Source organism: Schistocerca cancellata, chromosome 9 (genome assembly GCF_023864275.1).
Source record: "Schistocerca cancellata isolate TAMUIC-IGC-003103 chromosome 9, iqSchCanc2.1, whole genome shotgun sequence".
Lineage (NCBI taxonomy): Eukaryota > Metazoa > Arthropoda > Insecta > Orthoptera > Acrididae > Schistocerca > Schistocerca cancellata.
In genome coordinates, this window is record NC_064634.1 from 463,046,283 (window position 1) to 463,062,851 (window position 16,569).

Genomic DNA, 16,569 nt, shown 5'->3' on the forward strand with positions numbered 1-16,569 from the left:
GAGAGCTCTACCTTCTTATCTCGTGTTTTCTACTCTTGTTAACTTTACTATTAAGAGATCGCCTAAACTTTTTTTTTAATTGCTTCTATGCGCAACAAATAACTTACTTGGTCTTTCTGCTGCCACTCCTTGATCTGCTGCATTTCGTTATTTAACAAAAACATAAAAAAACCTATTATTCATGCTGGTGCAATGCATGTAATGTATGGCGGCTCCTGGTGTTGCTGCGGCTGCTGCTGCTTACTACAACTACATATAATTCAAGAGAAAGGGTTTGGTCAAATCTAAACTCGATAAATGATAACCCAAACAAGTAATTCCTTTTTTTTTCAAAAACTATATTCTGAAAGCGATTCTTTCTCATTCAATTAACAAAACGCTACAAGCTCTTTGAACAATCGCTTCGTATGTAAATCTGCCTCCAGTGGCATTAAAGCAATATCACAAATTAATCAAACTCTTGAGACAGACTGAAATACTTCTCAATTAAATACATAGTGAAACAATTCCCTGACAATTACAAATCAATGACAAAAATCAATACTTAATCTATTCGCCTAACAATGGTTTCCCTTAAGAATTCAACTCCTATCATTATCAAAATTACCGTCTGCTGCTACGCACATACACAAAACCTTTTCTTTAAATTAATAAGCGCGCTGCAAATTATACAAAATATCAACTCAATACCAAATCCTGTGTCGCTGCTGGCGGACACGGCAGTACGGCAGCTCGGCGACGACCTCTCGCCCAACACGTGCGCACCACAGCAGGCGGAGGCGAGCTCATACACTGGCTTCCAAACTGCCACTTATTAATCCGTGCGCTGCGAAGCGCGACAACAATATCTTATGAAACTTCCTGGCAGATCAAAACTGTGTGCCGGACCGAGACTCGAACTCGCGACCTATGCCTTTCGCGGGCAAGTGCTCTACCAACTGAGCTACCCAAGCACGACTCACGCCCCGTCCTCACAGCTTTACGTCCGCCAGTACCTCGTCTCTTACTTTCCAAACTTCACAGAAGCTCTCTTGCAAGCCTTGCAGAACTGGCACTCCTGGAAGAAAGGATATTGCGGAGACATGGCTTAGCCACAGCCTGGGGGATGTTTCCAGAATGAGATTTTCACTCTGCAGCGGAGTGTGCGCTGATATGAAACTTCCTGGCAGATTAAAACTGTGTGCCGGACCGAGACTCGAACTCGCGACGTATGCCTTTCGCGGGCAAGTGCTCTACCAACTGAGCTACCCAAGCACGACTCACGCCCCGTCCTCACAGCTTTACTTCCGCCAGTACCTCGTCTCCTACTTTCCAAACTTCACAGAAGCTCTCCTGCAAACCTTGCAGAACTGGCACTCCTGGAAGGAAGGATACTGCGGAGACATGGCTTAGCCACAGCCTGGGGATGTTTCCAGAATGAGATTTTCACTCTGCAGCGGAGTGTGCGCTGATGTGAAACTTCCTGGCAGATCAAAACTGTGTGCCGGACCGAGACTCGAACTCGGGACCTATGCCCTTCGCGGGCAAGTGCTCTACCAACTGAGCTACCCAAGCACGACTCACGCCCCGTCCTCACAGCTTTACTTCCGCCAGTACCTCGTCTCCTACTTTCCAAACTTCACAGAAGCTCTCCTGCAAACCTTGCAGAACTGGCACTCCTGGAAGGAAGGATACTGCGGAGGCATGGCTTAGCCACAGCCTGGGGATGTTTCCAGAATGAGATTTTCACTCTGCAGCGGAGTGTGCGCTGATGTGAAACTTCCTGGCAGATCAAAACTGTGTGCCGGACCGAGACTCGAACTCGCGACGTATGCCTTTCGCGGGCAAGTGCTCTACCAACTGAGCTACCCAAGCACGACTCACGCCCCGTCCTCACAGCTTTACTTCCGCCAGTACCTCGTCTCCTACTTTCCAAACTTCACAGAAGCTCTCCTGCAAACCTTGCAGAACTGGCACTCCTGGAAGGAAGGATACTGCGGAGGCATGGCTTAGCCACAGCCTGGGGATGTTTCCAGAATGAGATTTTCACTCTGCAGCGGAGTGTGCGCTGATGTGAAACTTCCTGGCAGATCAAAACTGTGTGCCGGACCGAGACTCGAACTCGGGACCTATGCCCTTCGCGGGCAAGTGCTCTACCAACTGAGCTACCCAAGCACGACTCACGCCCCGTCCTCACAGCTTTACTTCCGCCAGTACCTCGTCTCCTACTTTCCAAACTTCACAGAAGCTCTCCTGCAAACCTTGCAGAACTGGCACTCCTGGAAGGAAGGATACTGCGGAGGCATGGCTTAGCCACAGCCTGGGGATGTTTCCAGAATGAGATTTTCACTCTGCAGCGGAGTGTGCGCTGATGTGAAACTTCCTGGCAGATCAAAACTGTGTGCCGGACCGAGACTCGAACTCGGGACCTATGCCCTTCGCGGGCAAGTGCTCTACCAACTGAGCTACCCAAGCACGACTCACGCCCCGTCCTCACAGCTTTACTTCCGCCAGTACCTCGTCTCCTACTTTCCAAACTTCACAGAAGCTCTCCTGCAAACCTTGCAGAACTGGCACTCCTGGAAAAAAGGATATTGCGGAGACAGGGCTTAGCCACAGCCTGGGGATGTTTCCAGAATGAGATTTTCACTCTGCAGCGGAGTGTGCGCTGATGTGAAACTTCGTGGCAGATCAAAACTGTGTGCCGGATCGAGACTCGAACTCGGTAGAGCACTTGCCCCGACTTCGAGTCTCGGTCCAGCACACAGTTTCGATCTGCCAGGAAGTTTCATATCAGTGCACACTCCGCTGCAGAGTGAAAATCTCATTCTGGGAACAATATCTTAGATTCTAGAGCTTGTTTATGCGCGCTGTAGCCAACCTTGAAATGCTAAGAGAGTATTGACAACTCTCAACTTGTCACAGAGATCACGTGAGCCGGACGCCGCAGCGCGAGTTCTGGAGCGGTGCCAGTTGCCAGCACGTTCCTAGGCCGCGTGTCGCACTGCCACCGACTAGGGGAGCAATACGAGGGTGTACACTTTAATGGAATACGTTGTTTGGCAATGTAGCTCACGTTAAGATCGCAGCAGAATACAGTAAGGTATTACTCCATAATGCAGAAGCCTCTCTAACTATTCAAGGGAACACATGGAAGTAAAACAAGTACTTTAACGATGATAGTTGTGTAAGAAAGTTTCAATGGACTAAATAAAACGTATCAGCCGTTGAAAAGTGACTCAAGTATTTCTAGATTTGACTATCATTGGGTGTTCAGCCATGTACGTGCATGGCCTGCGAATCCAGTTTGCTTGTAAGTGCCTCATGCAGCGTAAGTAGACAACACAGGTCCACTCACTCTGACTGTTATATAATTGTGTAGGAGTAAGATATAGAGGTTATATAAGGAACAGGACCCTGACACAGATTTGCCATATTTCGGACATACAAATAACGTAGACTGGACTCGCATTCGGGAGGACGACGGTTCAATCCCGTCTCCAGCCATCCTGATTTAGGTTTTCCGTAATTTCCCTAAATCGTTTCAGGCAAATGCCGGGATGGTTCCTTTGAAAGGGAACGGCCGATTTCCTTCCCCATCCTTCCCTAACCCGAGCTTGCGCTCCGTCTCTAATGACCTCGTTGTCGACGGGACGTTAAAAAAAACACTAACCTAACCTAACGTAACAAATAACGTAGGTCAATAAACAGTAGACCAGGTGCATACTAAAAACCAATTAGAAGAAAGTTACGGAGAAAGCATTAAAGAGCCAGAACACAATGTGGATCACTATGTAGAAAAATCAGAAAATGACACAGTAAAATGCATACCCCAAACACAATCAGTAATGTCAAACAAAATACACGCGGTGCCCAGATCATGTAGCACAAGTAAATCGAAATTAGTAAATTGTCACTAGAGAATGGGACAGAAAAAAAAATTAGAAAACAAATTAGAGGACTGTTATCAGAAACAAGACATGGGAACGGAAAAACCATACAGCACAGAAAACACCACTATGAACAAATTTGCGGGAAGGAAGCACAACATGCAATCAAAAAACGAAAAAAACGATAAGGGAAGAATCAGAGGAAGAAGTAGAAGTGTTAGAGAAGAGAATAAAACTATCTAGGACAGAGCTTGCAAAATCAAGTGAAAATGTATTGGTAAAGACAAAAAGAAAATCTGGCTGGAGAGCAGAATGTGTATTGAGAAAGAGCCTGTAGGCACGGTATTAATGAGAATTGTGCAGGCGAACAAAGTGAAGATTTCCCTCTTTGAACGGTAGTAGACGTTGGTGGGGTTGAATGAAACACCCTACATAAAAAACCACAGGACATGGAATATCACAAAGAATTATTTTAAAGAGATAGCTACACAGCAGATCTAGATATACAAGGTTCGCACGTAAACAAGCCACATTTTTTCCTGAGCCGACAACCATGTTAGGTGTGAATCCACTGTACTTTTCCTAAGTGAGCGCGTTTCCTCCAAGAGATAGCTCAACTGCAGCAACGTTTCAAAATGACGTCTGTAAGTGGTCTACGTTACAAGAAGCGTGCCGTTATTGATTTTCTTACTGCGGAGAAAAGCGCTGTGGGGTTTATTTGCAAGTGTTTATGTGAAGTCTGTGGAGCATCTAGAATTGACAGGACTACAATTGGTCTCTGGGCACAGAAAGTCACGCATTATAAGGCAACTGGACGGAGCTTCATGATTTGATTATTTGCAGCGAGCAGGGAGGCCATCCTTGGCCGTCCCGCGTGAGTGTTACACAGTGCAGATATCGTCGCGAGGATTGACGCAATTACGATTCGGCAGTTGGCACTGCTGCCGTCAACTGCCCAGGGGAAGTTTCGATTCAATATGACAACGCACGGCCTCACACAAGTTTGAAAATATCTGAACACATCACGAAACAGGGTTGAACAGTGTTACACCATCCAGCCTAGCATTGATTAAGCTTTCTCGGAATACCACATGTTTCGGCTTTTAAAGGATAGCATGTATTGAAAAGTTGTTTAGGTCAATAAGTAAGCGATTCGCGCTTTGAAGGAATGGGTTTGTGACCAGAGCAAGAACTGTTGCCAGCGAAGCATACACGCTCTTATGCCTCGATGGAGGAACACCATAAAATGGAAGGAAGTTACGTGGTGTGTACATAAAACGTAACTCTTTCGCATGTATGATTTTCATTGAGTGGAATAAGTAGCTGTTGTAGAAAAAAAGTAAGCCGTTACTTTCCGAGTAACCTGGATAATTTTCTTACAAAAAGTACTGATCGATCAAAACCAAACAGTTACGACAGTCTGTAATGCAGCGTGAGATAAGTGAACTTCTTCTTTTGTGCATGAAACTCATTTATCGTGTAACTGAAATTTAGCGGATTCTTTTTAGTTCTCATGTGGATCACTTCACACTTTTCATGAGCTAGAGTCAATTTAGATTTTTCCGCGCCATACAGATATCTTGTCTAAATCATTTTGTAGAATGAAGGCTTTCACGACCGGTTGACATGGCTGTTGATATACTTTCCAGGATGTTAGGTCGTGGTCCAAGAACTTTTCTGCTCCTTACGTTTCGTCCAGGACTGCGCTGGACTTCCTCAGAGGTAAGACTCAGCGGAGCAGCGCCTCTGAGGAAGTCCAGCGCAGTCCTGGACGAAACGTAAGGAGCAGAAAAGTTCTTGGACCACGACCTAACATCCCGGAAAGTATATCAACAGCTAAATCATTTTGCAAGTCATCTTGATCATCTGATGGCTTTACATGGCGGTAAATGGCAACATCATCTGCTAACAGTCTAAGAGGGCTACTCAGATTGTCTCCTAAATAGTTCACGTAGATCAGGAGCAACAGAGGCCCTATAACACTTCCTCGGGGAACTCCGTATGTTCTAATTCTTTTACTCGATGACTTTCCGACGATTATTGCGAACTGTGACCTACCTGCCGAAAGTCACGAATCCAGTCACACAACTGAACGATACTCCAAAGGCACACAATTTAATTGGAAGTCGCTTGTGAGAAACGGTGTCAAAAGCGTTCTGGAAATCTAAAAGTGTGGGATCCACTTGACGTCCAATGTCGATAGCACTGACTACTTCGTGAGAATAAAGAGCTAGTTGTGTATCAAAGGACGATATTTTCCAAATCTGTAGTGGCTATTTGTCAATAAATCATTTTCTTCGAGGCGATTCATAATGTTGGAGCACAGTATATGTTCTAAAATCCTACTACAAATCGACGTTAGTGACATGAGTTTGTAATTCAGCGGATTATTCGTATTTGTCTCATTCGCTAGGGACTGGACACGAACTTTAGTGCCACAAACAACCTTTACATTCGACCAGAATTTCTTTGGGTTTCATGAAATATCATTTGACAGTATGCTGCTATGGTAGTCATTGAAAGCATCACGCATTGCTCTCTTGACAGAAAAACGTGTTTCATTCAGCATCTCCCTGTCTATAGCCCTACGCTTTGTTTTACACCTATTATGCGGTAATATCTGTTTCCTTAGAAGTTTATTTACAGTGACTGTATAGGAGAATAGCCTAATCTAAAATAAATAAAAAAAACTTGCGTGCACCCTGCAAACAGCCAGCTACGAGTAGCAGGTTCTGATGTGCAGTGCATATCTGACTCAATTAGAGAAACCCTACAGTTCTCAACCCTATGGCGAAAGTCCAGGAAGTCACAGTCTAGCTTGTCACAGAACTTTCGAAGTCTCTGGTTCAGTCCTTCACTCTACTCAGAACCGAAGGGCCACCATCTGTTCTGGGGACAATGCTGCATATTGTGAACTTCATCAAAAGTCAATGCTCAAGACTGTACTTCTCAACCTTCTCTGCCAGTCGCTGGAAGGACCAAAGCATGACCTCAGAGCCCAGTACCACTGTAACTGACACCCCTCCCCCCCCCCCCTCAGCACCACCCTCCGTACAGATATTTGCTGCTTCTCCTATCCCTGCAAACATAACTGCATTGAACTCAGTATAACTTTTCAGCCTGTCCCCTAGGATTCCTCCCCCCCTTCCCACATCCCATCCTCAACGCAGAGCTACCAGTAGTGCATAGAATCAGATAACTGGTAATGCTGCAGTATTTTGCACAGAATCATTCTTGTTAATAAAGACCATCTGAAGAAAATTTCAGAGTAAATGCAAGAAAACCTTTGAGCTGACAAGTTTTATTTTCATACATATGATTATTCTTCAGGACCACAAATTGGCGATCATGTCAACTGGCATCAAAATCAGGATTGCAACTCGCCAATCTGCCTCTCCTATCACAGCTCATTGTGTGAAGGAGGAGGCTGTCTTCAACACATACCTCAAACATATTCCTGCAGATCTGATATAAATTAATTTTTCTAGGGACATTCGAGTCTCATCTTTATCTATGATAATGATGGAAGCTGAAGAAATTAATTAAAATTTGTACCATGTCCAACACTTGAACCTTGATCTCCTTGCAAGATAGGTCTGCACCACCACAGCATTGAGGTTACCACCGCTGCACAGACTACACTTGTCCAATGCCCTCCATAAAAATCTTCAAATCTCATCTTCAGCTTATTTTCGCCTTATTAGGTCATCACTGTTGCAGAGGCGGAATAACAATCCATGTCTGATGTAATGGGGGAATCCCACCTGTACCTCAGGCCATGGCACAAATTTTAATTCATTTCTTCAACTTATTATCATAGACAAAGATGAAACTCAAACGTCTGGAGGAAAATTTAATTATGTCAGATCAATAGATCACATAAGCATGAGGTACAGGTAGGGTTTCCTCATTGCATCCTATGCTCGAGTGCTACTCCTATACCAGAGAGCCTTGGCAATAGTAATGATCTAAGAATGTGAAAAAAGATGTGAATTGTTTATGGAGGGCATTGGACTAGGGTAGTCAGTGAAGCTGAGTTAGCTGTAATGCTGTAAAGGCTGGCATGCTTGCCTAGTAAGCAAGATGACCTGGGTTCAAGTCCCACCCATGGCACAAATTTTAATTTATTTCTTCAGCATCCATCAAAACTGATATAGGTTGACACCACTGCTACCGCCAGTAATCACAAACATGCAAAACAGAATCTCCTCCTTCTGAAGGTGATTCACATAGCTGCTTTAACAAACGATTCTAGAATCCACAGCTGCCCTTGTTTGAACAGCCAAACATACAGAGGCACAGATGTGTGCCCGTGGTTGCCCTAACAGAATATAAACTTTCAGTATCTGATCAATCTAGTACATTCGTAGGTCTGAAGCAGGGGTTCTTGCACTGGAAGTGATAATGATGCAACCAGTTCTTTATATTAACAGAATATAGACTCCTAGTATCTGAGTCATGCCAATGGCCTTGCCACAGTGGCAATACCGGTTCTCGTCAGATCACCAAAGTTAAGTGCTATCGGGCTGGGCTAGCACTTACATGGGTGACCATCCAGTCTGCCGAGTGCCGTTGGTGAATGGGGTGCACTCAGCCCTTGTGAGACAAACTGAGGAGCTACTTGATTGAGAAGTAGCGGCTCCAGACTGACATATGGCCTGGAGAGCGGTGCGCTGACCACATGCCCCTCCATATCCGCATCCAGTGACACCTATGGGTGGGGATGACACGGCGGTCGGTTGGTGCCATTGGGCCTTACAAGGCCTGTTTGGACGGAGTTAAGTTTAGTACCTGAGTCATCTAGAACATTTGTAGGACTGAAGCAGGGGATTCTTGCACTGGAAGTAATGATGAAGCATCCCAATTGTAGTTAGAGGGCATGGTAGGCTAACTGGCTTAAATGGCACTGATCCCAATCAGTCTGCATCTGATTACCACTACAACAGCGGTATGGATAGAGAAATGGCTCTGCATGAACCACTATGTTTGCCCCATACCAAAGTGCTTGATCCAACAAATCATAGTTGTTACAACCAAAGTGGATCTTGACACATACTTGCAGGATTTCTTTAGAATCCATAGTCATTAATTTGACATCTGTTAGTGCTCAGTGTGTTTTAAAACTAAGAAGTACCATCGGTAATTTTGCATGTCAAACAGTGGTTACGTGGGAACCGATGCACACACCAGGGGCAGGCAAGAGCATATTGCTTCCACCAGGACCACGCCTAGGAAAGAATCGAGAGAGCCAATGCGACTACCTAGTTGTTGGCCACTGTACAGTCGTTCAGAATTCACATTTTCTGTCTCAGAATTCGATAGAAAAGATGAAAAAGAGTTTCACAGTGCAGTCAGAATGCTAAGATCCGCTTTGGTTGTAACAACTATGATTTTTCAGTTGAAATATTGAAATTAGCATATCTTCGTGCACATATGTGTACAGAAGGTAGTTGTGTATTTGACTGATTACTGAATATTGGATTTATCAGGTGTAATATTTCACATGACAGAGGTGTAGAATAAATTGTCTTAACGTAGTTAGAATTAGCTATATGCTGGTCCTGAGCACAGGGGGTGTAGGTTCTTTTCTATTAGACTCATTGTAGTGAGACCCTTACATGCAAATGATTGGCAAGTTTTTATTGCATACATCAGGTCTAAGGTCGGCATTGTGTTCACGAAGCCAAGATTCATTTGAAGCAGTATTTAGAATAATAGTCTATACAACTGCATGAAACAATGTTTTAGTCTCATAAGCTGTAAGTTTTGCTGTAGTCTTAAGACAGATCATAGTCACAAGAATTTAGGTGAAAGTCTGTGTGTGTGTGCAATGCAGTATAATGTTTGTGTTGCATTTTGACGATGATGATGATTATGATAATGATGAGAGAAGGGAGAGGGTGAAACCTTGTGCCAGCACATGGCTTACTCCTCACCAAAAACACCAAGGCGGCTGCTAAACTTAACGCCCCCCCCTGACAGATGGATTACTATCAACAGTGTCACATGTCCGCACTTTGTGAGGTTCTGTGGAGTGGTTTGGTATTTAAACCAGGACATTGGCGAAAAGTCTGGTAAGCAGGAAATTTACACCACATCCTCTCCTCCCCTTGCTGGCCAAGTACTGGCAGTGAAAATGTGAATAGGTCAACAAGCGTTTTTGTGGGTAGGGGTGGGGGGTAATGGAGTCGACTTACTGTCATTGCTACATCTCAAATATCACAACCAAATGGCTCCCCAGTAAGCAGTAGCTTTCTCTGTTGACAAGGTTGTGTCAAGAAATTTGCAAATAACTGAACTGAAATCTTTTGCTGCCATAATACACTCCTGGAAATTGAAATAAGAACACCGTGAATTCATTGTCCCAGGAAGGGGAAACTTTATTGACGCATTCCTGGGGTCAGATACATCACATGATCACACTGACAGAACCACAGGCACATAGACACAGGCAACAGAGCATGCACAATGTCGGCACTAGTACAGTGTATATCCACCTTTCGCAGCAATGCAGGCTGCTATTCTCCCATGGAGACGATCGTAGAGATGCTGGATGTAGTCCTGTGGAACGGCTTGCCATGCCATTTCCACTTGGCGCCTCAGTTGGACCAGCGTTCGTGCTGGACGTGCAGACCGCGTGAGACGACGCTTCATCCAGTCCCAAACATGCTCAATGGGGGACAGATCCGGAGATCTTGCTGGCCAGGGTAGTTGACTTACACCTTGTAGAGCACATTGGGTGGCACGGGATACATGCGGACGTGCATTGTCCTGTTGGAACAGCAAGTTCCCTTGCCGGTCTAGGAATGGTAGAACGATGGGTTCGATGACGGTTTGGATGTACCGTGCACTATTCAGTGTCCCCTCGACGATCACCAGTGGTGTACGGCCAGTGTAGGAGATCGCTCCCCACACCATGATGCCGGGTGTTGGCCCTGTGTGCCTCGGTCGTATGCAGTCCTGATTGTGGCGCTCACCTGCACGGCGCCAAACACGCATACGACCATCATTGGCACCAAGGCAGAAGCGACTCTCATCGCTGAAGACGACACGTCTCCATTCGTCCCTCCATTCACGCCTGTCGCGACACCACTGGAGGCGGGCTGCACGATGTTGGGGCGTGAGCGGAAGATGGCCTAACGGTGTGTGGGACCGTAGCCCAGCTTCATGGAGACGGTTGCGAATGGTCCTCGCCGATACCCCAGGAGCAACAGTGTCCCTAATTTGCTGGGAAGTGGCGGTGCGGTCCCCTACGGCACTGCGTAGGATCCTACGGTCTTCGCGTGCATCCGTGCGTCGCTGCGGTCCGGTCCCAGGTCGACAGGCACGTGCACCTTCCGCCGACCACTGGCGACAACATCAATGTACTGTGGAGACCTCACGCCCCACGTGTTGAGCAATTCGGCGGTACGTCCACCCGGCCTCCCGCATGCCCACTATACGCCCTCGCTCAAAGTCCGTCAACTGCACATACGGTTCACGTCCACGCTGTCGCGGCATGCTACCAGTGTTAAAGACTGCGATGGAGCTCCGTATGCCACGGCAAACTGGCTGACACTGACGGCGGCGGTGCACAAATGCTGCGCAGCTAGCGCCATTCGACGGCCAACACCGCGGTTCCTGGTGTGTCCGCTGTGCCGTGCGTGTGATCATTGCTTGTACAGCCCTCTCGCAGTGTCCGGAGCAAGTATGGTGGGTCTGACACACCGGTGTCAATGTGTTCTGTTTTCCATTTCCAGGAGTGTAAATATCTTATGATGTGGTTAGTTTTGTGTGCCATGTTTTCAAGAGTCGGAAGGGATTCCTTCACACAGAAGATCGGTATTACCTACATGAAGCATCTCTTTCAGTGGAGGGCAACCACAGTTTAACAGCAGCGTTGTGAAGTCAAAGGAACTCAGTGTCAGGCATCGATGTTTCATAATTTGGCAGCTGAACTTATTGAGGAATGGAATGTAGGAAATTTTGATGGTAAGCGGATGAAGACTTCCAGAATACGATACTGCTGTGCATCTGTACCTTAATATACGGCGATTTTCGCACTGTTGTGTATCAGAGAAGTAAGAATGCTGTAGGTTTAACGTTTGTTGCTGGAGAGATGTGTTTTTGGAAGAGGACATAGTTCTGCTTCTATGATATACCATTCGCCAGAAATTTATGTGTGGAGAAAAATGTGAGAATTTTTCTGTTTCACGCAGGAGCCTCCCTGGAGAGGAGAAGAACCGGAGGCTGATCCAGGCGGCTCAGGAGGGTGCAGCCAATCAGCTGCGTTTATTGCTGGCGGCGGGGGCGGACGTGGGGGCGAGGGATGGGGACATGATGACAGCCTTGCACTGGGCAGCACTCGGGGGATACGAGGAGGCAGTGGCGTGTCTGCTGCAGGCCGGTGCTGAGGTCAATGCCAGGAACAACACACAGGGCACACCTCTGCACTTTGCTGCGTTCTTCGACCACGCACCTGTGGTGCGGCAGCTGGCGGCGTCCTGTGCTGACCCGAACGCCAGGAGTAATCACGGGGTGACCCCACTACATTTGGTGGCATTCAATGGCCACGTAGAGGCGGCGGCAGCACTCCTGGAGGCGGGGGCCGACAAAAGGGCCAGGACCAGCGACGGGGAGACGCCGCTGGACGCCGCCAGGCAGAACAACCACCGTCAACTGATAGACATGCTAAGATGGAGCTAGCCCGTCCGACAAACACCTCTAGAGTGAAATAAAAGTATCTCACTAAACGATTTCTCATTGCTTTTATAATAAAGAACACAAGAAAGTAATTCTGCTTCTTCTGTGTGCCCATATCCGTGCAGTACAACTACTCCATTAACATTGTGAGATGTGACTCATTATTAGAGGACTACAGCTTAGCAAATCATGACAGGGCCAACCATGTTATGGAAGACTCCAGTCGTGAGCTAGATTGACCAGTTGCTTGATCCCTATTGTACTTTCTGGAATGAGAACATTCCGCATCTTTTCAGATATCTAATGTAAAAAATTTGGACAATGAACGGTGCAGGAAGGCTCTTGTAAATGAATCATGTGTGCCGGCCTTGCATGAATTATTAAATGGCAAAGGCAGGAACTGTTTATCTACAGAATAGACATAACATTGAAACTTCTTTATTTAAATGAGTGTGTCTGAAATTAAAATTGCTGAATGACTGAGAAGATGAAACTTCTACGTTATTTGATTCTGAAACAGCTGAATAAAACTGAACGTACTGAGCCTACTTTCTCTTTACTTTTTCTAATCATGTCAACTGTGACCCGCAATATTCAGCGCAACGCAATCTGACTCCTCAAAAAACACAACCTTTCTTCAAATAATTAATTCAAAAGAATGGCCCTGCCTAAAAACAAATCTTAACAATAACCTATACATTTCATTGAGCACTTACCTCACAAAAATCTTCATTGCGCGAACTACTGCAATAGAGCGAGAGTCAATACTGCCAGCTAAATAAAAGATTCTAACTACTAAACTCAATAACTACTAATAAGCATGTGGTTAGCATAGGAAAGATTTTAGAGTGAGATTTTCATTTTGCAGCGGAATGTGCGCTGATATGAAACTTCCTGGCAGATTAAAACTGTGTGCCGGACCGAGACTCGAACTCAGGACCTTTACTTTTCCAGGCGAGTGCACTACCTTTTTTTATTCATTTTGTTCGGTATTGTTCGTTGCGTACGGTCTGGGCGGATGTCACAAGACATACGTTCAAAAATACGTTCAAGTTCATCGTTGATTCCTTTGCTCAGTTTTTTTTATTATCGACGGCGAGCGGCCCTCTGACCGAACATGCTAAGCTACCATGCCGGCGCCATCTGAGCTACCCAAGCACGACTCACGCCCCATTCTCACAGCTTCACTTCTGCCAGTACCTCATCTCCTACCTTCCAAACGGTACAGAAGCTCTCCTGCGAACACTGCAGAACTAGCACTCCTGAAAGAAAGGATGTTGCGGAGTCATGGCTTAGCCAGAGCCTGGGGGATGTTTCCAGAGTGAGATTTTCATTCAGCAGCGGAATGTGGGCTGATATGATATTTCCTGGCAGATTAAAACTGTATGGAAAAATTCTGTTGCAAACCAAATAATATATTTTTTTACCTTCATAATGCGACATCCAGTTCAAACACGAATATAAATCGTCATTGACATCCAGTACATAGATACATAATCATGAATAATTTTCAATCTCCAAGTCGGATACTTCTAGATCGTTAGCCTACGCCAACACTTTAGACCTCTGCCATCCATCAATGCTAACTTCTCACATTTAACATCCATCACTGCTGGCTGTTCACCTCCAACTGCCCAACAGTACTTCCATCACTGCTGGCGACTAATTTCCAACTGCCCAACCCTACTGGCGATTAACTTGCAACGAGTCCAACCAGCCACAGGAGTCTCTTACAAAGAAAGCGCAGTCAGAGATCCAATGCAAAGCGCCACACAGCGCTGACAACATAGAAGCAGCCCACTTACAACATGTTCGGATTGCCCAATTTATTTTCTCTCATAAGAACATAAATGATATGAGAAATAAAAAGGGTTTTTACATGTGAGAAAGGCAAAAAGAACGTTGATAAAAATAGGGAAGAATTACTTGATTATGCCTTAAGCATTTTCGAGTGGGCTGCAGGGAACTGGTGAAACAGAAATGAAAATTATCATCTCCCCAGATCTGACCCCTCCCCCCCCCCCCAATAAACCATGGAGCTTTCCGTTGGTAGGGAGGTTTGTGTGCCTCAGTGATACGTGATAGTTATATAATAGGCCTCTGTTGAGAAGCCAGACAAACATACAAACGTGTGGTTCCTGAAGAGGGGCAGCAGCCTTTTCAGTAGTTGCAAGGAATGGTTGACTGATATGGCCCTGTAACATCAACCAAAATGGCCGTGCTATGCTGGTACTGCAAACGGCTGAAAGCAAGTGGAAAGTACAGCTGTAATTTTTCCTGTGGGCATACAGCCCTAGTGTGTGGTATGTGTGCTTAATTTATGGCATCCTCTTGGGTAAAATATTCTGGAGGTAAAATAGTCCCCCATTCGCATCTCCAGGCAGGGACTCCTCAGTAGGACGTAATTATTAGGAGAAACAAAACTGGCATTCTACAGATTTGTGTGTGGAATATCAGATCCTTTAATCAGTCAAGTAGCTAAGAAACTTTAAAAGCCAGCCAGGGTGGCCGAGCAGTTCTAGGCCCTTCAGCCGGGAAACGCGCGACCGCTATGGTCGCAGGTTCGAATCTTGCCTTGGGCATGGACGTGTGTGATGTCCTTAAGTTAGTTAGGTTTAAGTAGTTCTAAGTTCTAGGAGATGTTAAGTCCCATAGTGCTCAGAGCCATTTGAATCATTTGAAACTTTAAAAAGGGAAATGAATGGGTTAAAGTTAGATATAGTGGGAAGTAGTAAAGTTTGGTGGCAGGAAGAACAGGACTTCTTAGAGTAATTATGGGGTACGCATATGTAGAGAGAGGGTCTGTCTTTTTATTTTTTTTTTATTTGTGGTAAGGCACTATGGAACCAAACTGCTGAGGTCAACGGTCCGTAGGCTTAGACACTACTAAAGCTAACGAACTTAATCTAAGGACAACACACACACACCCATGCCCGAGGGAGGACTCGAGCCTCGGACGGGAGGTGCTCAAGACCACGTGGCTACTACGCGCAGCAGACAGTGTTTGCACAGCAATCGCCGACATAGTGTAAGTGAGGTGGAATAAGGGGAGCCAGTCTGTATTCACCGAGGCAGATGGAAAACCGTCTTAAAAACCATCCACAGGCTGGCCTGCACACCGGACCCCGACACTAATCCGCCAGGCGGCTTCGTGCCGGGGACCGACACGCCCTCTCGCAGCGCATTAGACCATGCGGCTAGCCGGGTGGGCTCCCAATAGCATTACTTGCTGCCTAAATGTTGAGAGAGGTCTCGTAACCCCTTATGACGTCACCATCTGATTTCCAACCAAAATGGTCGCTGTTGCGCACGGAGGAAGTGAATAGACGCGAGAATGAGAAACGAACCAGAGAAGTATGCTGTCGACATGGGCGACACACTGTCGGCGGCCTCGATGCGCAGATCCAGGTTTTACTTGGAAACGGAACTTTGACAGTGGCTGCAGATATACATCTCTGAAGAGAGCCGTTCGCCCGTTCAGCCAGTAGATGCTGAGAGAGTGTCGAAGCAGTCAACACCCGGCATGGAAAGTTCCACTGTGGCGCCTGCCGCCCTGGCGCTGCCAAGCTGCCGGACACTGCAGCCAGACGGCTCTCACAGGCGCTACCGGGCCACGTTTGCCCAAGCTAAGGCCAGTATTACTCTATCAAATTTCTTTGTCAAAGATTTGATCAAAGATGTGATCAAATATTCCGTCAAATACATTTGACAAAAATCTTTGACGTAGCGCTAGAAGGGGTATTACACTGTCATCATATTTTTCATCAAAGTTCAAGATGGTTGACAACAACAATTTGTTATTAACCGCAGCAGTTGCGTGTACGACAAATGCACTGTGTGCACATGCGGAAGAGAAGCTAGAGAAAAAAAAGGAAACATACCTGGGTGAAGCCGTGGGTTTTATGACGACACAATAAAAGCATTCAATAAATCTTGTAACGTGAGCTTATAGTGGAGGGCGTCAAGTCGTACATCAGTTACTTAAGAATGGATGAGCATACATTTCTGTGTGTGCTCA

The 16,569-nt window shown here is 46.0% G+C and overlaps 1 protein-coding gene across 1 annotated transcript in view; it reads left to right on the forward strand.

Moving 5' to 3' along the window:
- The window catches only part of LOC126101503 (poly [ADP-ribose] polymerase tankyrase-1-like), a 58,195-nt gene extending 45,641 nt beyond the window's left edge, over positions 1 to 12,554 (forward strand). Inside the window, exon 5 of the mRNA XM_049912148.1 lies at positions 12,068 to 12,554. Within this exon, the coding sequence (XP_049768105.1) occupies positions 12,068 to 12,554 (487 nt within the window). The remainder of the gene's footprint in view (positions 1 to 12,067) is intronic.
- Positions 12,555 to 16,569: the final 4,015 nt, after the last annotated feature.